Source organism: Neolamprologus brichardi, chromosome 9 (genome assembly GCF_056152115.1).
Source record: "Neolamprologus brichardi isolate AB-2024 chromosome 9, ASM5615211v1, whole genome shotgun sequence".
Taxonomy (NCBI): domain Eukaryota; kingdom Metazoa; phylum Chordata; class Actinopteri; order Cichliformes; family Cichlidae; genus Neolamprologus; species Neolamprologus brichardi.
In genome coordinates, this window is record NC_142112.1 from 41,408,836 (window position 1) to 41,436,571 (window position 27,736).

A 27,736-nucleotide genomic window follows, 5' to 3' on the forward strand; every position below is an offset into this window, starting at 1 on the left:
TCGCTCGGATGGTGCGTCTGCTGAATTTGGACTAGTTGCAGCTGGATAGTGTAGTGGTAAAACTACACACCTCTGGAGTGCAGGTCACAAATTCAGTTCCCACCCAGTATCCAGCAAGGGTTCTGGCTAGATCCCTCATTCTAAACACCAGCCCTGGAGTGACGCGGTTATGTCTGCAGCCTGTCCGCAGTTCAGAACACAAGCATTTCACCATATGTTCACTATATTTTGTACTGTGTATGTGACGAATAAAATCTGTATCTGTGTCTGATAAAAGGGTGGAAATAGAACGATAGTGGCGTTCACGAGAATGGGACATAAAAAAAATGTTTGACGTTTGCAGCCTGTCTGTGTTTTTCCAACACTGGCTTTCACCTCCAGTCTCTGATGTTAAAGGGCGCACTCCTGCGCGCCTGGTGGAGGCAGTGTTGCCAACTAAGCGAGTTTGTCGCTATATTTAGCGAGTTTTCAGACCCCCTTAGCGATTTTTTTTCTAAAAAGCGACTAGCGATAAAATGGCGGCTTTTTCTGGTATTATTTATGACGACTTTTTGACGTGAAAGTGCGTATCGCTCTTACTCTCAATAAGCAGCAGTGCTGCCGTGGGCACCTCGCCCGTTCCAAAGCGCTCACGGGCGGAGGATAGTCCTCCCCCAGCTGCTATCAGGGCAGAAGATGTTCACACCTATGCGTCCAAACTGCAAATGAATTGCGCATGAGCAAAGCCGCTGCTCCCGCACTGACTGTAACACAGTCAGTTCTTTTACTCTTATGCTGTTTTATGGATCACAAGGTTTAAAACTACTTATAAACACACACTCACACAAAGTAACTACACCAGGGTGCCAATTTCGGGTCACTGTTACTGGTCCAAGCCCAGATAAAGGGTCAGGGTTGGAATTGTGACATTAAAAAAACAATAATTGCTAAAAGAAATGTAATTTTTAGTTCTAAATAAATTCTAAATGCATTTACAACGTTTTTACTCACTTTATGTCTCTTCGATGATGTTATTTCTCTCTCCAACAACGTAGGTTACAATTACATTAGCATGACAAATTATGCAAATTAGGCAATGACGTCATTTAGCGACTTCTAGCGACTTTTAGGACAGCCAGTAGCGATTTTCCTTACTGAGGAGTTGGCAACACTGGGCGGAGGCCTCCTTCATGTAAACGCAACATCGCTCCGTCAGCACGAGCCGTTCAGAGACTCTGCTGTGGTCACGTGACTGCACTGCTTCCAACGCGCGCAAACCCATTCGGGGGGACTGTAAACGGGCGCGTTCGGAGGCCTGTCCACAACAACTGCACTGCGCATGCGCGTCTCCCACAGGGGTTTGGCGCGCTGCCTGCGTGCCTCCGCAGAGTGAGCGTGCTGGCGCAAAGCTCGTCACCGTCACAACAACAACAACAGGAGGACAAAGTGTCGCGACTCCCCCCCCCCCCCGCCGGAGCCGACCCCCTCCCCCGACGGACGCCCCCGGTCTCGTGTCACGGTAAGACTCGCTCGCGGACCCGCGCGCCCCTGGTCCCGCCGCGGCCGCCGTTTCCGCGGGGATGCTGCGCGCTCTCGAGCCGTTCATGGCCGCTCGAGCTCCGTGTGGCCGAGGCCGCGGCGCCGTGGCTGCTCGCGTGCCTGCGTGTCGGTCCCGGGGACGGCGGAGCGGTGGCCCGCGAGCCGGTGAGCGCGCGGGTTAGCGAGAAACTCCATCTTCTCGCTGTCCTGCCCGCCATTTCACGCGCACTGACCGGGGCCCGCTCACGCACCGGTACCAAGTACAAATGGCGGAAGTACCGGTGAACCGAATAACGGCCACGCGACTTTCCCCGATCCTCACCGAGCGCCGTTCAGACAGGAATTGGCTGGCTTCATCCCGGGTTGGACCGGTACCGGGAAAGGCTATCCCGGGCCGGGCTGTACCGGAACGCTCCGATCAACGATCGATATTAACGGCTACATGCTAACAGCTAGCCTGCTCTCGTCTCCTCAGCTCGACTCGCAGCGTGCACGCGTTCCATGCGCGTGTCCGCTGTATAAGAGCTACATGTACTGCGCGCGCGTGTACCCGAGTCTGGTATTACAGCAGCACGTGACAGCTGGAGCAACAACAGCATTGATGATTATCAGTGTATTGATCTGCTGATCGAACATTGATCACGTGTTGTTTGTTAAGCCAATTGGCTGCAGTTCTGCTCAGAGTTCCTGGATTACAGCAGTTTGAAATAAGGCTGTTGAAAAGTGTTTCACCTTTGACCTCAGCCTTACCACTTCCTATGTCCTAGCCTTGTTTCCTTTCCTTAGAGCAAGTGTGGAATCGTCCCAAGCAAAACCTCCGTCCTCAGACTGTTCGTCAGTAGGTCAGAATCAGATATCAGAATACTTTATTAATCCCTGGAGAAATTATTTTGATTACAGTGCAAACAGTAAGAAAGACAGACATTACAAGAAGTAACTAATCGACACAATTAACTATATACTACACTATATATATATATATATATACACAAACGAAACTGTCTAAATTCTTCCATCTTTAATAAAATGATCAGTGTTGCTGCTTTACCAGGTGTAACTATGATGTTTAACATCCAGGCATCCATGAAAACAGAATTCATTACATTTAACGGAGTTAGAAGTTAGCGGAAGTTAGCTCGCTAGTTTTGCTAGTTACCTAAGCATGATGTAGCATGTTCTGACTGAGAGATTTCTGAAAAAAAAAATCAAACGTACAGCTCTGCTATCACTTCCAACATAAATGAAGACAGGAAGCTACACGGCAGTGACGTTTGTAGGGTTACTGAAGTTGGGCTAGCTGGTGTTTAATGCTGTGCTATGTGATCGCTAGCGACACAGCTATGTTAACATAACATAAACAAAAAGTTAACGTGAGGGTTCCTGATGGTTAGGGACCAATGCAATCGCATGGCAGGATGCTGTAAACCAAACTTCAGTCAGGAGAACAACTGAGATAATCCATCCACAATATGAGTTTAGTCATTAATATACTGCAACAACATGGGAATAGAGCAGCTGTGATAGAATACAGCATTAATGAATCAATGGTACAGAAGTGGAGGAAGCAAGAAGAATGAGTTCAATAAAGTTTGATTTATCTGACTGCTTTGTTTCGCTTGATGTGCCTTATAATCCCGTGCATCTTATGGTCCGAAAAATACATATTTGACTTTTTTATTTGGCACACTGCAGTTTAATGTAGCAAAGCACCTCTTTTTAACTTCAGTGGATATTATACATGGTTATGCTCAGGATATGTCAGCCCATTTCTACTGGAAATGCCCTTTGGTTAAACTTCAGCAAGGAATTTACTTTTACACTGTTAAATGTTTATATAGCTTTAATGCACATAAAAAAAAACAGCTGCTTGTTTAAGCAAAATAAATAAAAAAAAAAAAAATAAATTTTCAAATATATATCGTGATATATATTTTTGGCCATATCGCCCTGCCCTTGTGTTGAGCTCACACAGCGTTCTTCACACAGCGACGACTCAACGGGAAGTAGTTTTATTCTAGCGGAGTGATGTTCAGTTGTGAGTTTAACAGCTGCTGATAAAAACTGTAAATATGTCAGCAGGTTACCGATGAAATAGAAAATGCAGTTATGATGAACACATGATATTATGTCGATGTTTTCATGAAAGATTAGGACTGTGGACAGCTATCTAAAGGATGCTCCGGTGTCTCCTCTGCTTAAGGACGCACTGAAGCTCCTTTCCTTAGTATGTGGGACAGCTCTGATTATGGCCGCCACACAGATACTCTCTCAGTGAAGAACTTTCACTAGCAAAATGGACTCAGTGGGTTCAGTGAGCTGACAGGAAGTGACATCATGAACAGTTAGTGGTGGTTGATGTGACAGGAAGTTCAAAGATGAATCATCATTACGCTGATGGTGCAATCTCAAACATCGACTGTTTTTAAGAATCCAAACAATCTGAAGGGAAATCTTTAAAACAGCACGTGAGTCGGAGGAGGCCTGTGAACATGTGACACATGGATCACATGACCTGTCAGAGGAGCAGGTGAGCCTGACAATAAAAGCCTGCTCACACATTTGCAGTGAAAGGCTTTTAATTTGAAATAATACAGGAAGTTTATGTATAAGGGTTGGAGCAGGTCAGGTCTGCTGATTGGAAGGTCGGCGGTCCGATCTCTGGCTGCTGCAGTCTGCGTACCCTTGTTTCTCCATTAGAGTGTGAATGAGAGTGATTGGGAGACAGAGGCACGTTGTATATAGCGCTCAAAGAGAAGTGCTACATAAGAACCAGTACATTTACCACAAACAGCATGATGCAGTTAAACAGACCGAACAGTAACAGGTGACCAGGTTGCTATGGTAACAGACACCATCCAGCTGTGTACTGCAACTCCATTTACACTGTTGTAATGTCAGAGCTGATGTCATCTGTGTTCAGTATCATGTGACGTATCACGTGATCAGCAGTGACCTCCTGCAAACAGCTACAGATGTCATAAGATTAATTGTGAAATTAAAGTTCTTCCTGGCTAGTGTCGTTAGCTAACCATCAACAGCTGGTTTATGCTGGAGCCGGGGCATCGCCTCGTTCATAGCTGAAGGTAGAAATGGTGTCCTGGAGCTCCTCTGACATAGAACGCTGATCATTCATGCCTGAGGCCTTAGGATGGGGAAGGTATAGATCAGAGACACGAGGAGAACCTCACATGATTGTAATGTAAAAACGGGTGTTGATGATGTCACACATTTTGATTGGTCAGGTGGTTTCAGTCCTGGGGGATAATACTAGCTGTAAGTATCATTATCTCCTGACCAGACCAGGGTGCTTTGAACCTGATCACGTGATCTGTACCTGTTCTCAGATGGCGGAAATGGTGAAGTACGTGGACGACGAACATAAGAGCATCTTCTTGAAGCTGCTGAACGAGCAGCGGCTGGAGGGCGAGCACTGCGACATTGCCGTGGTTGTCGAAGACGTCAAGTTCCGTGCTCACCGCTGCGTCCTCGCCGCCTGCTCCAACTACTTTAAAAAGCTATTCAAAAAACATGAGGTACCTCAAAAATACATTCATGTACTTAATGAGTACTTCGAACACAAAGTATTGTACAGATTTTTTCAGTTTTATTAGTATAGTGCCAACAATAGTTGCCTCAGGCAATTTAGATAGTAAGGTAAAGAGTACAATAATACAATAAATACAGTTTACCTGGTGAAGGCCGACTGTGCAAGGTGACACCAAGGTCCCCGTCAGCAACATCGTATTAACATTTAAATCTACAACACATTTAATTTCATCATTTCATTTTAGAGGATCATCATTTAGCCTGGAGAAATAGTTTGCTGCTTTATAAGAAAGCCCTCCGCAAAGCCAGAACAGCTTACTACTCATCACTGATTGAAGAAAATAAGAACAACCCCAGGTTTCTCTTCAGCACTGTAGCCAGGCTGACAAAAAGTCAGAGCTCTGTTGAGCCAACCATCCCTTTAACGTTAACTAGTGATGACTTCATGAACTTCTTCACAAATAACATTTTAATCATTAGAGAAAAAATTACCAATAATCATCCCACAGATGTAATATTATCTACAGCTACTCTTAGTACCATTGATGTTAAGTTAGACTCTTTTTCTCCAATTGATCTTTCTGAGTTAACTTCAATAATTACTTCCTCCAAGCCATCAACGTGTCTTTTAGACCCCATTCCTACAAAACTGCTCAAAGAAGTCCTGCCATTGATTAATTCTTCGATCTTATATATGATCAACCTATCTCTAATAATCGGCTATGTACCACAGGCCTTCAAGGTGGCTGCAGTTAAACCTTTACTCAAAAAGCATCTCTAGACCCAGCAGTCTTAGCTAATTATAGGCCAATCTCCAACCTTCCTTTCATATCAAACATCCTTGAAAGAGTAGTTGTCAAACAGCTAACAGATCATCTGCAGAGGAATGGTTTATTTGAAGAGTTTCAGTCAGGTTTCAGAGCTCATCACAGCACAGAAACAGCTTTAGTGAAGGTTACAAATGATCTTCTTATGGCCTCTGACAGTGGACTCATCTCTGTGCTTGTCCTGCTAGACCTCAGTGCAGCGTTCGATACTGTTGACCATAATATCCTATTAGAGCGATTAGAACATGCTGTAGGTATTACAGGTATTGCACTGCAGTGGTTTGTATCATATCTATCTAATAGACTCCAGTTTGTGCATGTAAATGGAGAGTCCTCTTCATAGCTTAACAGCTGTGTGCTGTGCCCCAATTCAGGGTATAATGGTTACACACACACACAAACACACAGTAACACAGGAGATATATATTTATTTTTATATATATATATATATATATATATGTATATATATATATATATATATATATATATCCTCATATATGATATGTGTATATATATATGTATGTATGTGTATATGTATGGTGACTGCAGTTCACTTCATGGCCTCCAGGGGTTCCCGAGTGTGTTCTGGTGAGATGTCTCACCTGTACGTGTGTGTCTTCTCAGGTGGACAACTCATCAGTGATTGAGATTGACTTCATCCGCTCTGACATCTTTGAGGAAGTCCTGAACTACATGTACACGGCGAAGATCTCTGTGAAGAAGAAGGACGTCAACCTGATGATGTCATCTGGCCAGATCCTCGGCATCCGCTTCCTTGACAAACTCTGCTCTCAGGTAACACACACAGGCGACACACAGACAGGTAATCCACATACAAGTGAAGCGTGTACACAGGTAACGCACATGCAGGTAGCATAAAATGCATGTAACACACAAGCTGGGGACACACACAGCTAACAGGTGTTGGTGGGTGTGTCCTCAGAAGCGAGATGTGTCGTCGGAGGACAAGGAGAAGTTTCCCTATGACATCGTAAAGATGGCGCTGCCGCCTGAGGCTCAGCTGGCCGCCGACTCGGAGGTACGGATTAACCCATTGTTTACCAGTCAGAGCCTGTACTTTGTAATCTGATTACTGTTGTGTGTAGGTGCTTGGTGAGCACGATGACACGTCCGCCACAGATGACCTTGTGGAGCCCTCGGCCAATCCGGAGCTGGAGAAGTCTCCCAGTGCAGCGCTGCATGTGCAAGAGGCGATCCTAAAGGAACTGACCAATGAGGATGTGCACAAGGTACGCATACTTACACCTGAGTATTCCTGTATCCACGACGACTATCACTGACACATCGTCCATCCAGGTAACCTGCTACGACCAGGATGTGGTGACGGAGATGGAGGCGGAGCCTAAAGAGCTTGGAGCGGAGCATCACGCCACACAGACGCTGACCTTCGCGGACAGCATAGGGGAAGTGAAGGACGAGCAGCCGCCAGGCTGGTCAACGGCGACTGCCGACATGAAGTTCGAATACCTGCTGTACGGACACCGTGAGCAGCTCGCCTGCCAGGTGTGTGGGAAGACTTTCTTGGATGAGAGCAGACTCAGGTAAGTACACACCTCAATGATGAAAATTGATCTTGAAGCCACAGGCGAAGGACACCTCTGTCTGTCTCTGCTCAGGAAGCACGAGAAGCTTCACTCGGCCGAGCGTCCGTTCGCCTGTGACATTTGCACCAAAGCTTTCACCACCCACGCTCACCTGAAAGGTAACCACACCCACGTACGTTTGCTTGCTTCTTACTTCTATGCTCCCTGAGGTCACCCTAACCCTCACCTGTCTGTTCAGAACACCTGAAGATCCACGCAGGTTTCAAACCCTACAGGTGTGACGTGTGTGGGAAATCGTTCATTCGCGCTCCGGACCTGAAGAAACACGAACGAGTTCACAGCAACGAGCGGCCCTTTGCCTGCCAGATGTGCGAAAAGGTGAACTCACCTGTCCTCTCACCTGTGCGCCCCATCTTTCCTGTCACCATTCTAACCAGTCTGGCCCTCACCTGTCTGCCTGCAGGCTTTTAAACACAAGTCTCACCTGAAGGATCACGAGAGGAGACACAGAGGAGAGAAACCGTTCGTCTGTCCGTCCTGCACCAAGGCCTTCGCCAAGGTACTGCACTCAGTGTATAGAGTACTACATATGGTATATAAAGACAGTACTAAACACAGTATATAGACTAGAAATGGCACAATACCACTTTTTTATGTCCGATCGGCCAATACCGATATGGTAAATGGCCTGTATTTGTATAGCGCCTTTACTAGCCCCCCCTAAGGACCCCAAAGCACTTTACACACCCAGTCATCCACTCTCACATTCACGCACTGGAGGAGGCAGCTACAGTTGTAGCCACAGCTGCCCTGGGGCAGACTGACAGAAGCGAGGCTGCCATATCGCGCCATCGGCCCCTCTGGCCAACACCAGTAGGCGGTAGGTGAAGTGTCTTGCCCAAGGACACAACGACCGAGACTGTCGGAGCCGGGGCTCGAACCGGCAACCTTCCGATTACAAGGCGAACTCCCAACTCTAGAGCCACGATCGCCGATATGAATCCGATATAGCGTTTTTTAATCAATAAAAATGTTTTTTTAATATCTTGCTGCTTTTTGTATAATTCATACTCAAGTAAAACAAAAAACAACAACACTAAATCTGTTCTGTTATACCTGTATGCAAAAAATACACTGCACCCAAAATATTTCATAGTTCAGCAAAACTGATCAATCTAATAAACTTAAACCTGCTCCATCCTCCCTATTCTGGTATTTTAAAGAGCACTTAGCAGAAATATTAAACAACCTGACTAATAGGGTTGCCAACTCCCAGCAAAAAAAAAAGAAAAAAAAGAAACCACGCTCCACCTCATGATGCTTAATCGACGTAATCAACTTTAATTTGATGCAGTGTGAAAAAGATGCCCAGAAAGAAATTATTTTTCAAGAATAATTAAATAGATTCAACATCTTTCTTCAACAGAATTGCAGACTGCACAGATGGTAAGCTAATATACCCTAGTAAGCTATAGAAGTACTATAGCTTACTAGAGTATATTAGACTTAACAGTTACTATATACAGTAATGGACTTCTATACATTTTACATCAGATTAAAACTTTGGGTGTAAGATTCAGATAATTATTTATTAAAAGCTCGACATTTTAAATGAGAATAAGAAAGAAAAGTATGTCTTTGTGCCCCCTTTTCCCTGTTCATGCCCTATCGGCCCCCCTGACTAAACTTTGCTAGATCCGCCCCTGCACAGTTACGTCAGCTGTAGAAAAAGATCCTGGTGTAGAATTAATATTAAATAAATTCTAACAACAGCTTATCAAGCTTAAACGTGCTGCTGTTGTTCAGCTGGTTTCCTCTTTCTGTTGCAAAGTGAGCCAAAAACAAACAAGAGAGACGGACTCGCGACAGAAAAGCCGATCAGCTGATCATTGATCAATTTCATTGAAGTAGCAGTAGGAGAGAGAGAAAGAGAGAGAGAGAGGCAGTCGCTCCATATATCGGTTGTTAAGCTTAACGTGGGAATGCTTTACAAACATTCAGAGATGAACTTACACACTTGCTTCACTTCTCTCTGGGAAAACTTCCTCGGAGATGAAATGCTGGTTTGGTAGCAACGCCACAAATACACACAGCCGCTCTATCACGTGATGCATACTGCTCCAACGTGCTACGGTTATGAGCCGAGTTACGCCATGTAGCAAGTTTTGTAAGGTGCTTTTTTGATATTTAATGATCGGATTACATTTTTTATTTCTCTCCGATATCCGATCCAGTAATTTACGTCAGTATCAGACTAATACCGATACGTAATATCGGATTGGTCCATCTCTAGTACATATTATACCATATATACAGTACTGCAATCAGTATATACACAGTATTGTGTGGTCTTCGTAGTCCTAGTTAAAAATAACACAGCATCCTCTTTTGCATTGTGAGCTTCCTCGCCAAACATTATTATGCAACACCACAGACCAGTCTTCTTTTAGGTGCTCCACTGTTGCCATTCATCAGCTTTCTTAAATGTAGTGCCCCCTGCTGGTCAGCCTTATCATTACATCAACATCTGCATGTCAACACAAGTACTATACAGAGTATATACAGTACTGCACTAAGTATTTGTAATATTATTCTGTAGTATTACACAGTGTCCGTAGTGCCGGTACGTTTGTGTTGTGGTGCGTTCACTGTCCTTCTGTCATTTCAGGCGTCAGATCTGAAGCGTCATGAGAACAACATGCACAGTGAGAGGAAGCAGCTGAATCCTTTGCAGAGTGACACTGAAACACTGCAGGCTGCTGCCATGGCTGCTGAGGAGCAACATCTGGACTCCATCAGCTGCTCCTAACATCTGGACAGCCCTTTAACCTTTTCTGTTTTCTCACAAACTTTGAACGGACTTTGGCTGTGTTTGCTAGGAGCCTTTTTTCCTGCATCGAGTTGATGCACGTGAACCCAAGTGTAAGATAAACTGAGCGGTCATGTGACTCACACGTTGTCATGTGACCTCCCTCTGGCTACATGTATAATTTGTAACCTGGCGTGTTTGTCTTTTCAGTTTGAAGCATAAATTTATAAACTGTGTAAATTATAAACACTTCTGCTCAGTTTCATGAGCAATGACAGAGAGAACAGTTTAAATAAAGATTCAACCTTATTGACATGTTCTCCTAAGGTTATTAGTCCAAAAAGGTTCTTCATCATTGGTCACATGACCAATTTAAGACAACACAACAACAAGATGCAGCAACCCAGAGTCTCCATTTCAACTTAGGTCGAAAGTGCAGACTTCAAACTATATACCAGTTTTTAAATTGTGTCGATGGGCCACAAAACCAGAGTTATGATAAAAAAATACACGCAATGTTTTTTTCTGATCAAAACAGCGGTGTTTACAGCGGGAAGAAACTGCGTTTTCTAAGGACAACGCTAGCAAACACTCTCCGTTTGCAATTGAAAAAAGAAAAAACACCCCTTCCCTATTTTTTGTTAAAGTTTACCATGTCAACCAATCAAAAACTGATATGGCAACATGTGGCACTTGGTTGTGTAGGGAGAGGGGGCAGTTTTAGGAGTGACACCGGCGAGAGAAAGCAGGCGAGCAAAAGAAAGAGTGAGTTTTCATATGTGAGACATTAGTGATGTTTAGCATGTTTGGAGGCTGTAGTTAGTTTGTTGTGTAGTTGTTTTGTATTGTGTCTCAGTTATACTGCTGAATGTCACATTTGCTCCAAAAAGCCACCAACGGCAGATTCCAGTGTAAACACTGTTCCCACATGGAAACTGGACTGATGTACCTTCTGCTGTCAGACCTGCAGGTTTATCCCTGTGCTGTTCTCCTCTGTCTGAGAGTGGCCAGAAACGATTTTTTTGGACTGGCACAAATAATTTGTGTGCCTTCTTATTTGATGCAGAACACCTGATTGTTCTGTAAATAGATTTAAAGGGATATATAAAAAACGCGTGAAGCATTGGCTGCATTTTTAGGTGAATAGTACCATATAACTTTGTAGTTTGCAAAACTTGTGCATATTTTTTTAGAAATATACAATTTCTAATTGCATTTCAAGTTATGAAAATGATTCATTAAACATGTTTGAGGTTTTTACAGTAAAAAATATACCTTTTTTTCTACTCGGATTTTACATTTTTTGTCTGAATTTAGATCAATTGTGCAAATACAGTATGTCAAAATGAAAAAAATAACCCCAATTTCAGATATTTGAGGTTGTGCTGAAAATAATGATACCAAACAAGGCAAGATAAACAGTTTTTAAAGTTGAAATATAGAAGTAAAATCAAAAGTAGTCAAAAACGGCCGGTTAAACTCACAGCTGGACTGCTACTTCCTGTTGAATGGTTGCTGCATGAGCTCAACATTAAGGCTCAGTGAATAGTAATGCCTTTTGCGGTATTGCAGTCTTTAGAATTAGTTTTTCCCTTCAGTACAAATCTGCTGGGATAACTGATGATGGAGAAATGCTTTCAGCTGCTACAGACATCAATAAATCTGACCTTAGATAGGCTTTGTAAAGAAGGAGACTGATCTTGTTTCTATGACCACCATAAAACAATGGGGTCAGAACACCTGGCGAAATCAGATGTGTGCTTTGTAGTCCATCTTCTGCAACTGGTTTCAACATGGCAAACATCCAGCGTGGCACTGGATGTTTGCCACGAAGGTAAGGGCTTTTCTCTTTTCTTTTCCCAAGACCTTCTCCTACCCACTTTTCCTTGATCTCGATGATGCAGGAACAGGAGACGGGAGGAACTTTTGCACCTTTGTCTCTTTGTCGAGGGCATGTCTGTCTCCCGTTAACATTGGCTGTATCCTGGTATGCTCAGTGTTTTTCTCATGCACATTCTGGCCAAACCTCTGGTCTGACGGTAAACTGATGAGAGAGCACTGCTGCTGGTCTGCTTTCACTGTTCTGAAATCAGCTAGCAACAAAACAAATGTCAGTGAAAAATGAGTTTTGTCATGTGGCCGACGTGTGTGATGTAAAGATGGGGCACGAATAAGTTTTTAATAACGAGTTTCATACATTAACAAGTAAATGTGTGATGATGACCATCTCCAGTCTGATCAAAGCTGAACCGGTGCTGACTCAGCAACACTTTCAGCATCTGTGAGAACGTCTGAATGTAACCGGCTGCCATGACAATACTCTAACTTCATTTGAATATTGACCATTAACCATGTCAATACTGATCACACATTTTAATTTTTGAATTAATATTTTAATATGCGTTTGTACGTAGATGTAGGCCTGTGGTTCTGTTTTTCGGGGTTCAGAGATACGTGGTCCCAACAGGACTCCAAACATATGCTTTATACAATATCATATTTGATGTATCACATCATGTACTGAAATTAGCTCAACCGCCCCTCCCTGAGCCTGACTCTGCCGGAGGTTTTTGCTCATAGGGGGCATATGATTGTTGCCACTATTGTTGTGATTTGGCGCTGTATAAATAAAACTGAAGTGAATTGAACTGAATATTACAACAGAGACACTAGAGGGACTGAACCAGCCCAACCTGTGAACCTGCTAATTGGTGGGATATTTTTGAATTTAGACTTCCTTTGCTCATTTTTCCCTTCTTAGATGGTTCATTTAGAAGGATTTTGAAAATTAACCCAAGAAATTAGCACTGCCACGACCAACAGGGGAGCTACCATCAACAGGTGGGACTGATAGGATTTGACCTTCAAGGCTACTCAGATCTGCTTATTGTCTCAGTGTTAGTGAAGAAAACAGCTGGACCATTTGGAGGTAGCTAGGACGCTCACCCACACTGGTTCCATCTGAACTCTGGGCAAATGTCATGGGACTGGAGGTTAGGACTTTCAATCAGAGAGGCAGGACAGACTTCCTGTACAGGGGTCGTGGGCTGTGCAGATCGACGAGGGTATGCAGGGAACTTGAATAAATGTTCAATTTCTATGCTGTACGTCAGAACAAGATCCAGACTGTGATGAAAGTGGTGGCTTTTACATTTTCAGAGAAAAGTCAGCTTTGAGACTAATCATTTTAGTATCTAGATAATGAAATTGAGTAAGGTGATTGATGGATAACAACGAATGTAGAGTAATGAGGTGGAATGGAAGATTACTACTGCTGCTCCTCCACAGGAGCAATAATGTGGCCTTGTGAGCTTCTCATTGTCTTTTATTTTGGTGGTTTGGAAGGAAACACAGTCTTTTCTCTCCCAACAAGACCAGGTTTTCCACAGAAGGTTTCTGAATTATCCAAATTTCCGAATTAAGGACCACATCATTTTTTGGACACCACTCAGACAGACAGCGAATTATGGAGAACATGTAGGTAAACATGTCACTCCTGGTGCGACTGGGCAGGGGACCAGAGAAAACGAATTAGTAACCCATTAATTAATTATTAGCTTTCTAACGTCTGATTGAGAGAACTGATTTTATCTTTAATATATCTTTAAAAATGTGATTTATCCATGAATTTATGATCAGCATTTTATATATATATAAAAAAAATCTTTCACTTGTTTCATTTGTTGTCTTCCATCTTTTTTAATTCAGGACATTAAACACATAAACTGTCATGTGTCAGCTTTAGTGACCAGGATATAAAGAGTCCTTTAAATAAGCTGTCCAAAGATTTCAGGTAAAATAAATGTTAATAAACAGAAGTTTACAAACAGCACAATAAACACTGCTTTGGGATTCCTTTCCTTTGAGCTGATCTGTAAACTCTGTCCTTTTCCAAAAGTTTGAGCTGGTAACCCAAACCCAGAGACAAGAGGACATGAAAAGATTCAGCTTATGGAGATCCAAATAAAACATCTGCAGATGCAGAGAGTGAACCGGAACATGTTTTTGAAGATGCAGGAAATAAAAGTGAAGAAAATTAATTAAAAACAGTCAAACTACAAAAGAAAGATCAATGAAAACCTGGAGGAAAGTAAATTTGTTCTGGTAAAATGATCAATAATATTCAGATGTTATCTGAGTTTATCTGTGGAACAAATAAAATATTTAACCTGAAGGAATTGAAATTGTGTCCTGATACGAGCTGAGCAGCAGAACACACACTGAACACTGGCTGTGTAACTCTAAGGTAGTAGGAAAGAGAAGTAGCAGAGTTTGATTACTGACAGAGACGTTAGTGATGGATTGCAGATGTTATTTCAAATCAAATCAAATCTCTTTGTTTGTATTGGGAGTGAAGGAAAGCTTTAATGAGACAAAACAAACTAGTTTTTATGTTTTATACAGTCTGTAATCTGACTACTGTAAAGAGTAACAAACTACAACAGGTAAAATAATCTGTAACATGTGAAATTCAATAAAAGAAAGGATTAAAAAACAGTATTGTGACAAAGTGAATCGAGCTGCTCCAGCTTCTTATCGAGACAAAACTTAATTGATGCTGAGCAGGTTCAAGCCTGCAGGTCTGTTTCTGCACATCAAACCAAACGTCTACCTTTTATCCTTCATCACTCCTCTTCTTTTTCTTCGCAGGAAATCTAATCTGCAGCTCCATCAGGCAGACCTCCCCTCTGCTCCTCCTCTTCCTCCTCTGCTTTCTCCTGAAGATTTCAGCCTCAGTCTTGATGAGCGTCTTTCACCGAGCACGTCGAGCGACTGAACAGGAGCTGAACAACAACCATTTGCACAGCTTCACATGCCACTTGGTGGTCAGGTGTTGTTACCGTGATGACGGTGAGCCGTGTGTTTAGGATGACGGGAAATTCTTCAGCTCTGACTCGTCAAAATCATGTAGTGAAGGCGATGAAGAGGGCAATCTACAGTAAACCTCCTCGAAACAGGATTGGAGCTGCGGTAAGTCTCTGTATCGAATTACTCACTAACTAGTCAAAGGCCACTAACTTATCATTAAACATTAACAGATCAATATCAACCAATAACCATCCAGTAATCATAAAATAGTGACACTTGTTTTTTTTCTGACAGCAAAGTTTCTTCGTCATGTCGGTGTTCGCAGCGGCCATGCTAGCTCCTGCGGCATGGATCCTCCATCACCTACCAGAGTACCGCCAAAGGGTGCAGCGGAGTCCCAAGACCTGACCCTCATCTTCATCATTATTACCAGACCCTCATCTTCATCACTGTCAAGCTGACTGTTCTGAAGCTGCTCTCATCTTCCTTGCCACTGTAAACCTATGATGAAGTTTTAAATATCAATAATAAACTTTGATCAGTCTCTGAAATCAATCACATTTTTATACTGAAGTTTGCAGGTTTTGTTTGTTTTTATTACAGTCTGAGCAGTTTCTCCTCATGGAAGCACTGGTATTTATAATGAATCTGGCAGTTGGCTTCTTTCAGTAGAACATATCTGATGTGCCCTGTCTTTTCTTCGAGGGCTGCTCCTTGTTGGATTGGACTGTTTGTCCCATTTGAATGGTTGAATAAAAGAACAGCAACAGGAAGTGTGTTTGTGCAGGAATGTTTCTGTTTATTTTGCCAGATTTACAGAGTTAATTATTTCCAATGATAGAGAACATCAGTTCCCACGGAAATGACCGGATTAAAATTGAGACAGGAAGTGTTTCTTGTTTTCACACACACGTTCAGATTCTGTGACTGAGCAGAGAAAAAATGGATTAAACCAAAGAATAGTGAATCAGCCTTGACTGGTCAATACTCTATCAGTTGTTACATAAGTTAAAATATTGGAGTCAGATCAAAATAAAACTGCTCCTCTGTTTATTTTACATCAGTGTTCCCACTATTATCTCTCTCACTTCTCTGAAGATGAAGAAGAAGAGGAGGCTCTGAGGCCACAAAGTTAAGCTCTATCACAAATGTTGTTTTTGTCTGTACAGAGCAAGGGTGCTCTATACAACTTGATCTTGATCCAACACAGCTGATTTAAATGGCTAAATGAAAGTTCTCCAGAGGCCTGGTAATGAACTGATCATCTGATTCAGGTGTGAAACCTGCAGGACATCATCTGTGAGAATACAGTTACAAATCATGCTTGTTGTTTCTCCCACATACTGCCGAATGACTGCTCACTCTATAACCCTGAATGTTGACGTGGAGAAACCCAACCCTAGGCAGCCAATAGGTCAGTTTATTCACCCTGTTGGATAACTTATAACTTCCACAACCAGATGCCATTTTTTATGGACCCAGATGTTTTACTGCAATTCCAAAGACCATTTCTGTTTTACTCTGCACAACCTTTCTCATATTTACAGTCAGGCTGTTTTCATCTGCACAGCCTTTCCCTTTGTCTTTACAGCAGTCAGTGGATGTATACTGGAAATGTAGCTGAGATATAATATACTGAGTGTGAACATTCTCAAAACTGTATTGTATATAGTTTTTTTTTAATAAATAAAAAAACTATATACGATACATAAATAAATCCAGTTTCCAGCCAGTCTGTGTCTGTCGTCACAACGCAGTCAACCGTTTGAAATCTGCTACAGAAACACAGATCAGTGACATGTTTTGTGAGTAGTCTCATGTGATGCCACTCACCCAAACAAATCCTTTATTCAGAGCACATGTGAAAAATAGAAAACTAAAGAGACAAGGGGCATGTCTCAATATGCGTACTTGTGCGTACTTGCGTTCTCATGTACTGGCAATACGTCATCAGTCAGAGACCAAGTACTGTTCCAATTCAAAGTACGCATCAAGACGAGAACGTGAAAAATTCCCGGATGTGTTCTCGCTCTGCCCGTTTTATCGAGCATGCATCGGCGGTGACTTGTGTGGACTTGGTACAGCTAAATATCCCAAATGCATTTCGCAAGATCTTTGTGAAAATGGCCGAGGAGAAAATGCATAATTGTATGTTCAATACTACTATTATTGTAATATGCAATGCATTTTCAATGCATTTTTATGCAATAATATAGTTATTTAAACTTCGAATGCTTAGTAAATTTAACACTACAGACCCTACAGACCCTAATTAAAAATTTCCTATGCCCCTTTTTTTAGAAGCGCCTTGCCCGCCAAATACACTGCAAAATCTCCAGTGTTAAATTGACACTAGAAAGTGTCTATATGTGTCCACTCTTTTGAGTGTTAAATTAACACTTTTGACAATACCCCTGGCTATTAAAATTAGGGAAGATTCAAGTATTGTGGGTGTGAACGGAGGGGGAAGAGGACATAAATTATTTCTGTATGCAGACGATATTTTGGAGATGTGTCAGGACCCTACTAACTCTATAACAAAATTGCTAAATGTTATTGGTGAATTCTCTAAGGTATCAGGCTACAAAATTAACTGGCATAAGTCGGAGGCAATGCCAATATCTCAAACTTGTATTGTTAATTCATTATCAGCTTTAAATTTTAATTTGTTACAAAAAGGGATGAAATATTTACTAAATCCGAATGTTGACTGATAATGTAGGAAAACTACTTACTAGGATTAAAACTAATTTGGAGAAGTGGTGCAAGCTGAACTTGACATTATGGGGCAAAGTAAATACAATAAAGATGGCAGTAGCTCCTCTGATCAATTATTTCATTGGAATGTTACCAATTTGTATTTCACCTTAAATGTTCTCAAGATATGATAATATGATAAAACACTTTCTTTGGGATGGTGGTAGACCGCGGATCAATCTTGGTCGACTGTACCAACCAAGAAAAGAAGGGGTCTATCCCTACCCAACATAAAACATTATAGCATCTCATTTGAAATGTCCAAGCTGTCCAACACTGGGCAGCAACAAATTTGGGCCTGGACTGGGTTCTAATGGAACGTGAACTGGCCTTTCCATTTACCCCCATTGAGGTGTTGGCTCAAAAACTGGACAATAAAGGGAATAGAGTAGATAACCCTATTTTAAAGTTTTCAAAAATGGTGTGGCAAGAGGTTCACAAGAGCTGTAATCTGTCCCCATACTTTCAAAAATATGCACCACTGTGGCACAACCCCAAAATAAAAACAAACAAACAATTTATTGGCCACAGTGGCACAAAAAATGCATACGATTAATAAGTGACTTATATGAAGATAAGAATCTGACATTAAAGTTTAATTTGGAAGGACCTGGCCATTTCTGGCAATATATAAAAATTGGAGAAAAAATAGAGTTGACCTGTTGGTGAGGTTGGGGTCATCCTGTAATAGGATGAGCATCCTACACTCTAAGAAATGACACACTGATGTTGGTAGCATTATGTAAATGTTTTATGTTAAAACTAATGCCAGCAATTTAATTTTACAAATTTTCACAAGTATGTTGTTTTGAATTTAATTAACAACATAATATTTCAATACAACAAAATGCAGTAAATTAAATCCAACGTAAAAAGTTCATTTAAAATGAAGAGCACTTTAATTTAAAGAGGATTGTCCTAATAAGCTCTCCGTACTTCTGAGTTTGCACATGTGCAGTGTGGAAGTTTGATCATCGCCATTTTCAACTGAGACTTGCATATGTTTAGTATCCTGGATAGAATCCATCGCCGTCTGAGGATTATTTGGTAAGTACAACAATTTAAGGATGACAAATTTGATTAATATACTAACTGATAAACATCTGACACTTTCGGGAATACTTTTGCATATTTTTTTTAAACAAAGGATGCCTGGTGAATTTTTTAACACTTTAGCTTGTATACCTCTCTCACGTGTTAGAAGTATGAAGACATTTAACAAATATTGTTGAACCTGCTTCGGTGTAATTTTCCAAAATCTTTTGCGATTCCTGTTAAGGTGAGACTTGCCTACTAAGACCGACAGTTTTAAAATTACTCCCAACATCTACCGCACCTGCTCCCTGACATCAGTAAAGACCACCGGGAGCGCCAGTTATCCTGTAGTTTGAAGAATGAAATTAATGTATAGTGTATTTTAGAAATGTGCCTCAATTAAGTTGCTACATTGGTTTTTTCATATATTTTTATTGAAATTTTTGATAGTACAATACAAATAAATGTTGAACACCCTCACATTCACACACCCATCCATACATCAAACCTGCCTACATCACATTCAAATGTAGAAATGAGCATAGTTCTCACAGTAATACAAAAATACAATGGGTTAGGATAGACAAGATTTTCCCTTCCTTCCCTTCTTCTTTTCCTTCTTTTTCATAAATGTCCTTCACCTCCACTCCCTAAAATATCCATATATGGCTTCCACATATTCACAAAGTCCCATTGTTTGCCCTTGGCAATATATGTTAGTCTTTCCAGGCCTAGGGAGACTGCAATTTCCTTCTTCCAGAGTCCCATGGAGGGAGCATCCATACTCTTCCAACATAGCGCAATGGCTCTTCTGGCTTGAAGTAGTCCATAGTCCAGTAATTTAGTTTTTTTTCCCGATTGCTTAAATTCCCTTGGATATATTTCAAGTACACAGAGTTTTCCTTTTAAAGGGATTTTTACCTTAAACACTTTGGACAGATATTTGATAACATATTTCCAAAAGTCCTGAATTTTAGGACACTCCCATAGACAATGAAGAAGAGTTCCTTTTTCAACTAAACATTTAGTACAGATGTCCGGAATATCATTGGACATATGATGAAGCTTGACAGGTGTTATATAGGTTCTCATGAGCCATTTATATTGCAGTAGTTTAAAGCGTGTGTTTATTGTTTGTTTTTGTGCTTTTAAGCAAGCCTGGTTCCAGTCATTTTCATCTATGTCCTCTTGGATCTCCCTTCTCCAAGCATCCAGTTTATCTGCTGCTGAGTCTTTGGAGGAAAGCATCAGTAAATTATAATATATAGAGAGAAAACTTTTCCCTTTTGTATTCTTAATGCATACCTCCTCTATTTTTGTCAATGGTGGAAGTTCAGCAATCCTTTGCAGTTTTGATGACAAGTAGTTTTTCAATTGTAAATATTTAAAAAAGTGCTTTGGGGGTATTAAATATTTTTTACATAACTGATCAAACGTCAGCAGCATGCCGTCTGCATATAGGTCTTTAATTTTTTGAATGCCTTTATTTTTCCATATTTTAAATCCTCCATCACTTTTACCAGGCGTGAACTTTTCATTTCCCCAAATAGGGGTAAATTGCGAAAGCGATGGTGGATCGCCCACATATTTATGAGCTGCATGCCAAATTATAATTGTATTTTTCAGGAAAGGGTTCCTTGTATTTTTTCTTAATGTCTTAGTGTCTGAAGAATATAGAAAAGTGTGTAAGGGAAGATGTTGGGTCTGTGTTTCCACAAGCCCCGCTAATTCTAGAGACTTATTCATCATGAAGAAAACAAGACAGTCGATCGATCTATTATTTGCGCAAGGAAGGCCTCGTCTGTGTCCACCACGAAAATGACCCCCAGATCTGACCTCTTCCTGCTGTCTTTATTGAGAGACAGTTCACACAAAACACGTCAGAACAAAGCCATGCCCACATGGTTCTAAGATAAAGCATTGTATGTATATGTGAACTTCTGTAAGAGTGTGTGTGTGTGTGTGTGTTATGTGAGAATGTGTGTGTGTGTGTGTTATGTGAGAGAGAGTGTGTGTGTGTGTGTGTGTGTGTGTGGTAGACCTCCTGCTGACCAAAGGGTCGTAAACGCAGGAAGCTTACATCAAAAGCACAAGGATGATAAAAGACTACAGCCCCGTTCGCAGAAGTCGAGTCTACGGTAGTGCAAAGTCTATGCTGACTGTAGACGGTTACGTCGTTTTCATTGGCCCGGAGTCTACAGTGAGCGTAGACACTGTAGACTCGGGCCAATAGGAGCGCCGAATCCCACTGTAGACGACCAATCGTCTGCTCGACGGAAGTTGCGTCACCAAAACAACAACCACACGAAGCGGAAGGGCGAAGAAGCCAGCAACTCCGCTATTTTTTTTAATGGAAACTGGCATTTCTTCTGTGTTTACGTTAAGTTACAGAGTCTGGATTTAGCGGAAATTACACGACGCTGAATAACGCGTTTAACCCTTTTTCTTTGTGGTAAATGTTAGCCGCGCGCTAGCCGACATCTAATGTATTACGCCCATTTCTAGTCTTTTCAGTGGCTACAACTGCTTTCCGTGGCTCGTTACAAACAATCTGAGATATATGAAGTAGTAAGTGTATTTAATATCATACTAGGCAGATTTACCACACTGCCATTTACTACACATTTACCCGTGTTTGGCTATTGTCAGTACATCTCGCTCGTTGTAAACTTTCTTTATGTGTAACATTTGCAATTATATTGTTGATGGTAACGTGTCTGATTCCAGCCTACCTGATGGGCACTTTTGACTTTTTGTAGTTCAGTTCACTGATTGACTATCCTGCAGTGCTGTTTTCCTGTATTCATCCCCTTTAATAAAGTGTCCTGTGTTACAGTAACAGTGAGTTGTGGATTTACTTAATGAATGCCAAAGTTGGGCTTTAATCTACCTTAGACATGTGTTTTGTATTTTTTTTCTTATTAAGTTATTCTCTGCCAATAGGTTTAGAAGACACAACTATGTAGAAACACATAACAGACCTGAACCAAAGAAGGAATGTGTACAAGCAGGCAAAGACAAGTTTTGGAAGTATTTGTACAACACATGCCTCCGCAACAACTTCAGTGTTTCCTGGAATTGATTAGGAAACATTAACAGAGCTATTATCTGTTATGTGAGTCAAATTTCCCCAGATAGTCTTGGTTGTATAGTCCACGGTGTATGATCACGCCATTTTCATAATCAACTACTCAGTCTATTTGTCACAGGACAAACATAGTCTCTCATAGCAACTTTGTAATGATTGTACAACTCTTTTACCTTTGACAAGTGAACCCTAACATGGCAGCAAAGTGCAACAATGTCTCTCTGTGTAGGGGTCAAGAGTTCAGGGCATGCCTTTAATTTCTTGCCTGTCTGTAAATGACAGTGTCCTGGCATGAATAATCACACTTTACCAGTAGAAAAGTAAAACAATTACATTGTCTCATCAGGAGAACCTAAAAGACTCCTCTCCTCTTATGGCTAGTCTTTGCACATAATAATCACAGAAGAAAAGAAAGGAATTGATTTTCAATTGTGCTTAATTTCAGGAGACTTTCCAAACGGTTGGTTCAAAAGAGCCAAAAGAAAATTCTCATTGATGTTGGAGTAAAAACTAGATGCTTTTATTGGAATATACACTGATAATGCTTACTTTCCTGTCATTGTAAACCAGTCAAAATACATAAATAACACATTGTGATCATGCTGGAGATCACAGACAGCAGTCCAGGCGTCAAGTGGGATAAAGGAGCTGGAAACATCATCTGATAAGGAAAAAACAGACAACAGACTGAATGAATGAAAGAAGACTTCTTCATTGCACATTTTCCACCAATCACAAGCCTCTCTTTTCACTCTAGACTTTTGACCAATCACAGATCAGGATGAATTGCACTACTGTACTGTGCATCCCCGAACCACGAGAATCTGGGGAGGGGAGGACAGAAAGAATTCCTTTCACAGAATTAAAACAATGTACAAATGGTAAACATAAAAATGACAAAAATTTAACAATTCACCCTAACAGAAGATCTGGAACAGATTTTTACTCAATGTCAACCCAGGCTGGAGGTTTTGTTGGGCAGAAATAATGGGTGGCTGATGTTAGTTGTGCAGCCATATAATACCATCTGAGGTTGGGGACTTGGAGACCTCCTCTTTCATAGGATTAGGGGTTAGGTTAGGTTAGGGGGTAATAGCCAATAGCTGACCGTAACAAATTGGAATAACTCGAAAAGTAAGCGTCGTAGAGGGATGAAAGTGGTGTCGGGGGGCAGTTGGGGGGGGGGGGGGTTGGGGTCCTCCGGACACCCTGGTGAAGACCCCATGTCGATAGCACCAACGGTTCTGGACTTGGTCGAAATCGGTCAAAATTTGACAGAATAAAAAGTTCAAAGTTGGAGATAGCAGTGTCTGATCGGGCTGATTCGACCACCACTGTACTCCTCAGGCCCTGCCGGGTTGTTAGACACCCAACATGCCAGGGATCGGTGACCTAACATGTGACCGAATATTTTTATTTGGTTGAGCAATGGGTGCCGAGTGACCCATCTGCGGATGCGGAATCCAACCCCCAGTCCGAGGGTGTGAGACTCGTGGTTCTGGGACTTTCTTGGTTGGAGATAAAGTCAAAAGATGTTTGGTGTCTTAGTGCAACTTCACGGACCTTAGGTTTAGTGAAAAGGACATGTCAGGGTGTAAAATGTTGAAAAATTACTTTTAAAAACATTACAGTTATTGTAAAACATTCAAATATATACAGTAGAAAATAGTTCTCATAATATCCATGTTAAATAATATTTATTAATGTAAAAACATCAATGTCAACATTTTAATAAATGACCATAAAAAGTGTCATAAATTTAAAATACAATGTAAAAATCATAGTCATCACAATATATTATGTTGTTTTAAAAACTATGTAAAAATATAAGATTCTATTAATTTTACAATTTTAAACAGTCAAATTTCATGTTTGTGTAATTTTAGACATTAAAGTTCTTCTTGTGAACAACCTTTTAAAAAAACAAGTAAACTTCAAAATTTATTTCTACATTGAGAAACACAGGCTATAAAAGGGGAACACTTCTCAGTTCACTCATTTTGGACCTAACATTCAGACCATCAACATCTCTACATTGGGGATTTATCTTCTTTGGACTTTAAGGTAAGTTCAGTAATTTTTGGTTTGTGTGTGTGTGTGTGCGCACTTACCTGCTGTGTGTGTGTGTGTGTGTGTACGCACTTACCTGCTGTGTGTGTGTGTGTGTGTGTGTGTGCACTTACCTGCTGTGTGTGTGTGTGTGTGTGTGTGTGCACTTACCTGCTGTGTGTGTGCACTTACCTGCTGTGTGTGTGTGTGTGTGTGTGTGTGTGTGTGTGTGCACTTACCTGCTGTGTGTGTGTGTGCACTTACCTGCTGTGTGTGTGTGTGTGCACTTACCTGCTGTGTGTGTGCACTTACCTGCTGTGTGTGTGTGTGTGCACTTACCTGCTGTGTGTGTGTGTGTGTGTGTGTGTGTGTGCACTTACCTGCTGTGTGTGTGCACTTACCTGCTGTGTGTGTGTGTGTGTGTGTGTGTGTGTGTGTGTGCACTTACCTGCTGTGTGTGTGTGTGTGTGTGTGTGTTCACTTACCTGATTTTATTGTGTGTACTTACCCAATTTTTTTCTTTTTACTTACCAGATTCCACGAGCCATGGAGGATGTTGCTAGGGAGAACATGGCTGGTTTGGCCACAGCATTTTTGAGTTCCTCCAGTGTTTCAGATTTCCTTACTGACCCAGAGATCCTCATTCCTCTGCAGGCTTGTACTGTTGACAATGCTGGTGAGCAACTAGATGCTGAGTTCGATTTTGATGGCATCGTAATCGAACTGAAATGGTTGGAAAGGTTGAAGCTTTTGTTTTCAAAGTTAAACCTTTCTCTCTACCGAATCCAACAACTGCGTAATTTTTGGCATTTGATCAAGAAACATTTGGATCTAACCATGTTTTCCAGGGAAGGCCTGGAAGTGCTACACAAGGTTCGAGGCATCGACCTTATTGAGCTGGACGAAGGATTTAAATTGCATGTTGTTGCAATTCCCCGATCCCTTGTTAGGGTTGACAAAGCCTGTCAGTCCCCGGGATATTTTCTCACAGAAACGATTGAACTCATCAATGCTATGACGGTCAGATTGATTGATCAGTCCAAGGATTTGTTGCCTGAACATCTGACATTAGATCTGCATTTTTTTGTTTACAAGATTGGCCAAAAGTCACCTGAACCACTGACTTTGTCCAAAATCACGGATTTTCAGAACATCATCCGGTGTTCTCTCCATGTGGCGTGCAATGTGATTGCAGATGACCCCAACACCCAATTTTTTTGGTCTAGAGCTTGTTTACAGTTGTTGGTTGGGCCAAGAGCAACACTTTTTACCGCCATGTCCATGCACGAGTGTGCAAACATGCAGACGGAGTTGGATCAACATGAGCTGGATGTTGCTCCAGCTTTGGCTAAAAGTGCCAGACTGCCGTTTGTCAACTTTTGGCAGTTCTACGTGGGCAGTCCACACACCCACTATCAGTCAACTTTCCGACACCCAGTAAGTGGGTTGATAGTCAATTGTGGGCTGAGCCACCCCAACTACCAGAAAGCTCTTCATACGCATGCGGAGGACTACTACGTTCATATGTGGGACCTTGCCATCAAGTCCAAATGCAACTACCCCTTGCGCATTGAGATGGTCCAGGGGCTGGATGAAGAGGATTTAGGAGTACTGAAGGAACCTATTTCTGCTCACTCTTTCTTCCGCATTGCTAACATCCAAAGGTTATTGGAGAACGTCCCAATGCTCGTACCTTTCCAATGGAAGGAGGAAGAGTTAAGCCTCCAGTCTGTCCTTTCACAGTGTCTAACCCACATGGTTGAGGAGCTCTGGCATCTGGGCCAACAGCACGAGGGCAAAGGTGGGTTCCTGCCCGTGTGGAGAGCCTTTCAGCTAGAAATAGCACTTGAAGAGGCATTCCATGGACACCCCTTGTCTAACATTGCCATTGTGTATTCCTCAGCCCTGGGCACAAGTTCTCGGCACGAATTCAGTGCCACACATCTCCAGGGCTTCATGGCGCTTGGGCCTGCAACTGGGCCAGCAATTGAGGACACACCTCCCCCTTTGTTACACTGGACCAAGGATCCCCTACAGGTTCTTCGAGTTCACAGGGTGTTTTCCCTCACATGTAACATGGCGTGTGAGCCTGTCGTAGTTGGGCCCTCACTTGTCCTCCTTCTTCTCCAAGACATTTTTCGTCGAAATGAAGAGATCCCCGTCGCTGCGCTCCAGGGAGCTAAGTGCCTTGAGAATTTGAAGGGACACGTCAACCTCTCCGCGTTAGTTGAGAACCTCGCCATAAGGGACTCTTTTCCCACACCTTTCACCTTCTCCAGGGCCAGGGTGCTCATTGAAGGGTGTGGAAAAGATGTTCAAGAATGCCTGAAGGCTGGCTTTCTTGAAATGAAGTTAAAGTGGTTCCCCGACTTAAAGTTTAGGGATGTCAAAGGAACACGTAAGGCAACCTGGAACTTTGTTGACTTCGTTGAAGTCCACAACGATGACCAACAACCTTCGGTGGAGGCACGTTCATCAGTCATGGTCGGAGCTATTGCAATGGAAATGGAGCGACGTTCGCTCTGCTATGCCCGGAATCTTGAGCGATACAAAGAACATGGCATGCCATGGTTGGTGGATGTCATGAAAAGGCTTCCACAACAGACCGATCATGAAACTCGTAAGAAGATTCTGATCCTGGTCAGTTCAGTTGGCCTCCTGATGAACCGGGATTTCGTTTCCTTTGAGAAAATCAAGGATCTGCTACTGGAGCTAAAGGTCAGCCAAGCGGACCTTCAGAAATGTAAAATCCTTTCTACATCTCCATGTCAGCGAACATGTGGATTCACTCTGTACAAACTGTACTACGATATCCCATATCGTATGGTGATCCAACCAGTGAATCCAAAAAAGAAGCCTCCAACCCTCCAACTGGAGCTTGATCCTGTGGAACTTCCCGTCCTGCTGGAGGATGAAGAACCTGAAGTTGTTAGGACAAGCGCAGTGTTCATCCCTGCCAATGTCAGCAGGCGTTGGTCAGTAATTGAGATCAGTAATTGAGATCATTGAGATAAAGAATGCATATGCACAGTATGTGTGTGAATGCAAGGCTGCAGGCTTGTCTGCCCGGTCTTACCAGGCATTTGTCCACAGAAGACGGGCAATGTTGAACAAATAAAGAATCTGGGTTACAGATTTCACCAATCCAGTGCTTTTTCCAGTTATCATGTAATGAAAAACTTAGGGTTTGTTTTTACTAAGTGTTTATTTTTTTTCCTATGTTAAACGAGTGTGATGCCATGTTCGCGTTGTAACCATTTTTCCAAAATTGTTCATTTTAAATTGTGTGCTTTGAAAAGTTCATTCTTGTAAATATATTTGTAAATATATCTGAGAATTCTGTTTTTTAAATCATGTTCTGTTCCAAAATCATTGTTCAGATGAAAATAATGTTATTTTTCTAAAGATTTGTGAGAGAAAACGAAAAAAAACCTTAAATGTTCAAAAAAAACCCCAAAAAACCTTAAAAAACAACAAAAAACCCCTCTAAATAATTATAACTCCAATGTGAGTTTTTATGAGGCGAGAAATCAATATATAAATTGAAAAAGAAAGAAAAAAAATATTTAAAAAAGAAAAAAAATTTAAGAGAAATTAAAACAAGTGTTTTTATTAATTAATTAGATCAAAAAAATGGTGTGCCTTACGCGCAACGTTTCGACCCTATAAGGGTCTTCCTCAGGTCTTCCTGATGTTCACTCCTCAGAGTCCAGAGTCGAAATGAGCTCCAGGC

The 27,736-nt window shown here is 41.8% G+C and overlaps 1 protein-coding gene and 1 pseudogene across 2 annotated transcripts; both read left to right on the top strand.

The window, feature by feature from the left end:
• The first annotated feature begins 1,453 nt into the window (after window positions 1–1,453).
• On the top strand, window positions 1,454–10,574 carry zbtb14 (zinc finger and BTB domain containing 14). Of its 2 annotated transcripts, XM_087846731.1 has the most exons (10): window positions 1,454–1,498; window positions 4,863–5,051; window positions 6,516–6,686; window positions 6,835–6,930; window positions 6,998–7,141; window positions 7,209–7,453; window positions 7,529–7,614; window positions 7,695–7,834; window positions 7,920–8,015; window positions 10,125–10,574. In XM_087846731.1, the coding sequence occupies exons 2-10, from the start codon at window positions 4,863–4,865 to the stop codon at window positions 10,263–10,265; spliced, it is 1,308 nt and encodes a 435-aa protein (XP_087702857.1). In that variant the 5' UTR covers window positions 1,454–1,498; the 3' UTR covers window positions 10,266–10,574. The 2 variants fall into 2 exon arrangements, with proteins under 2 accessions (XP_087702857.1, XP_006808172.1); XM_006808109.3 differs by lacking the exon at window positions 1,454–1,498 and having other exon boundaries at window positions 3,153–5,051.
• Window positions 10,575–24,549: 13,975 nt separating this feature from the next.
• On the top strand, window positions 24,550–27,121 carry LOC148101693 (uncharacterized; annotated as a pseudogene).
• Window positions 27,122–27,736: the final 615 nt, after the last annotated feature.

Coding starts and splice junctions, on each gene's coding strand:
- zbtb14 (XM_006808109.3), top strand. CDS start 4,734: ATGATGTCACACATTTTGATTGGTCAGGTGGTTTCAGTCCTGGGGGAT. Junction 5,052..6,515: donor AGCTATTCAAAAAACATGAG/GTACCTCAAAAA, acceptor GTGTCTTCTCAG/GTGGACAACTCATCAGTGAT. Junction 7,835..7,919: donor CCTGCCAGATGTGCGAAAAG/GTGAACTCACCT, acceptor GTCTGCCTGCAG/GCTTTTAAACACAAGTCTCA.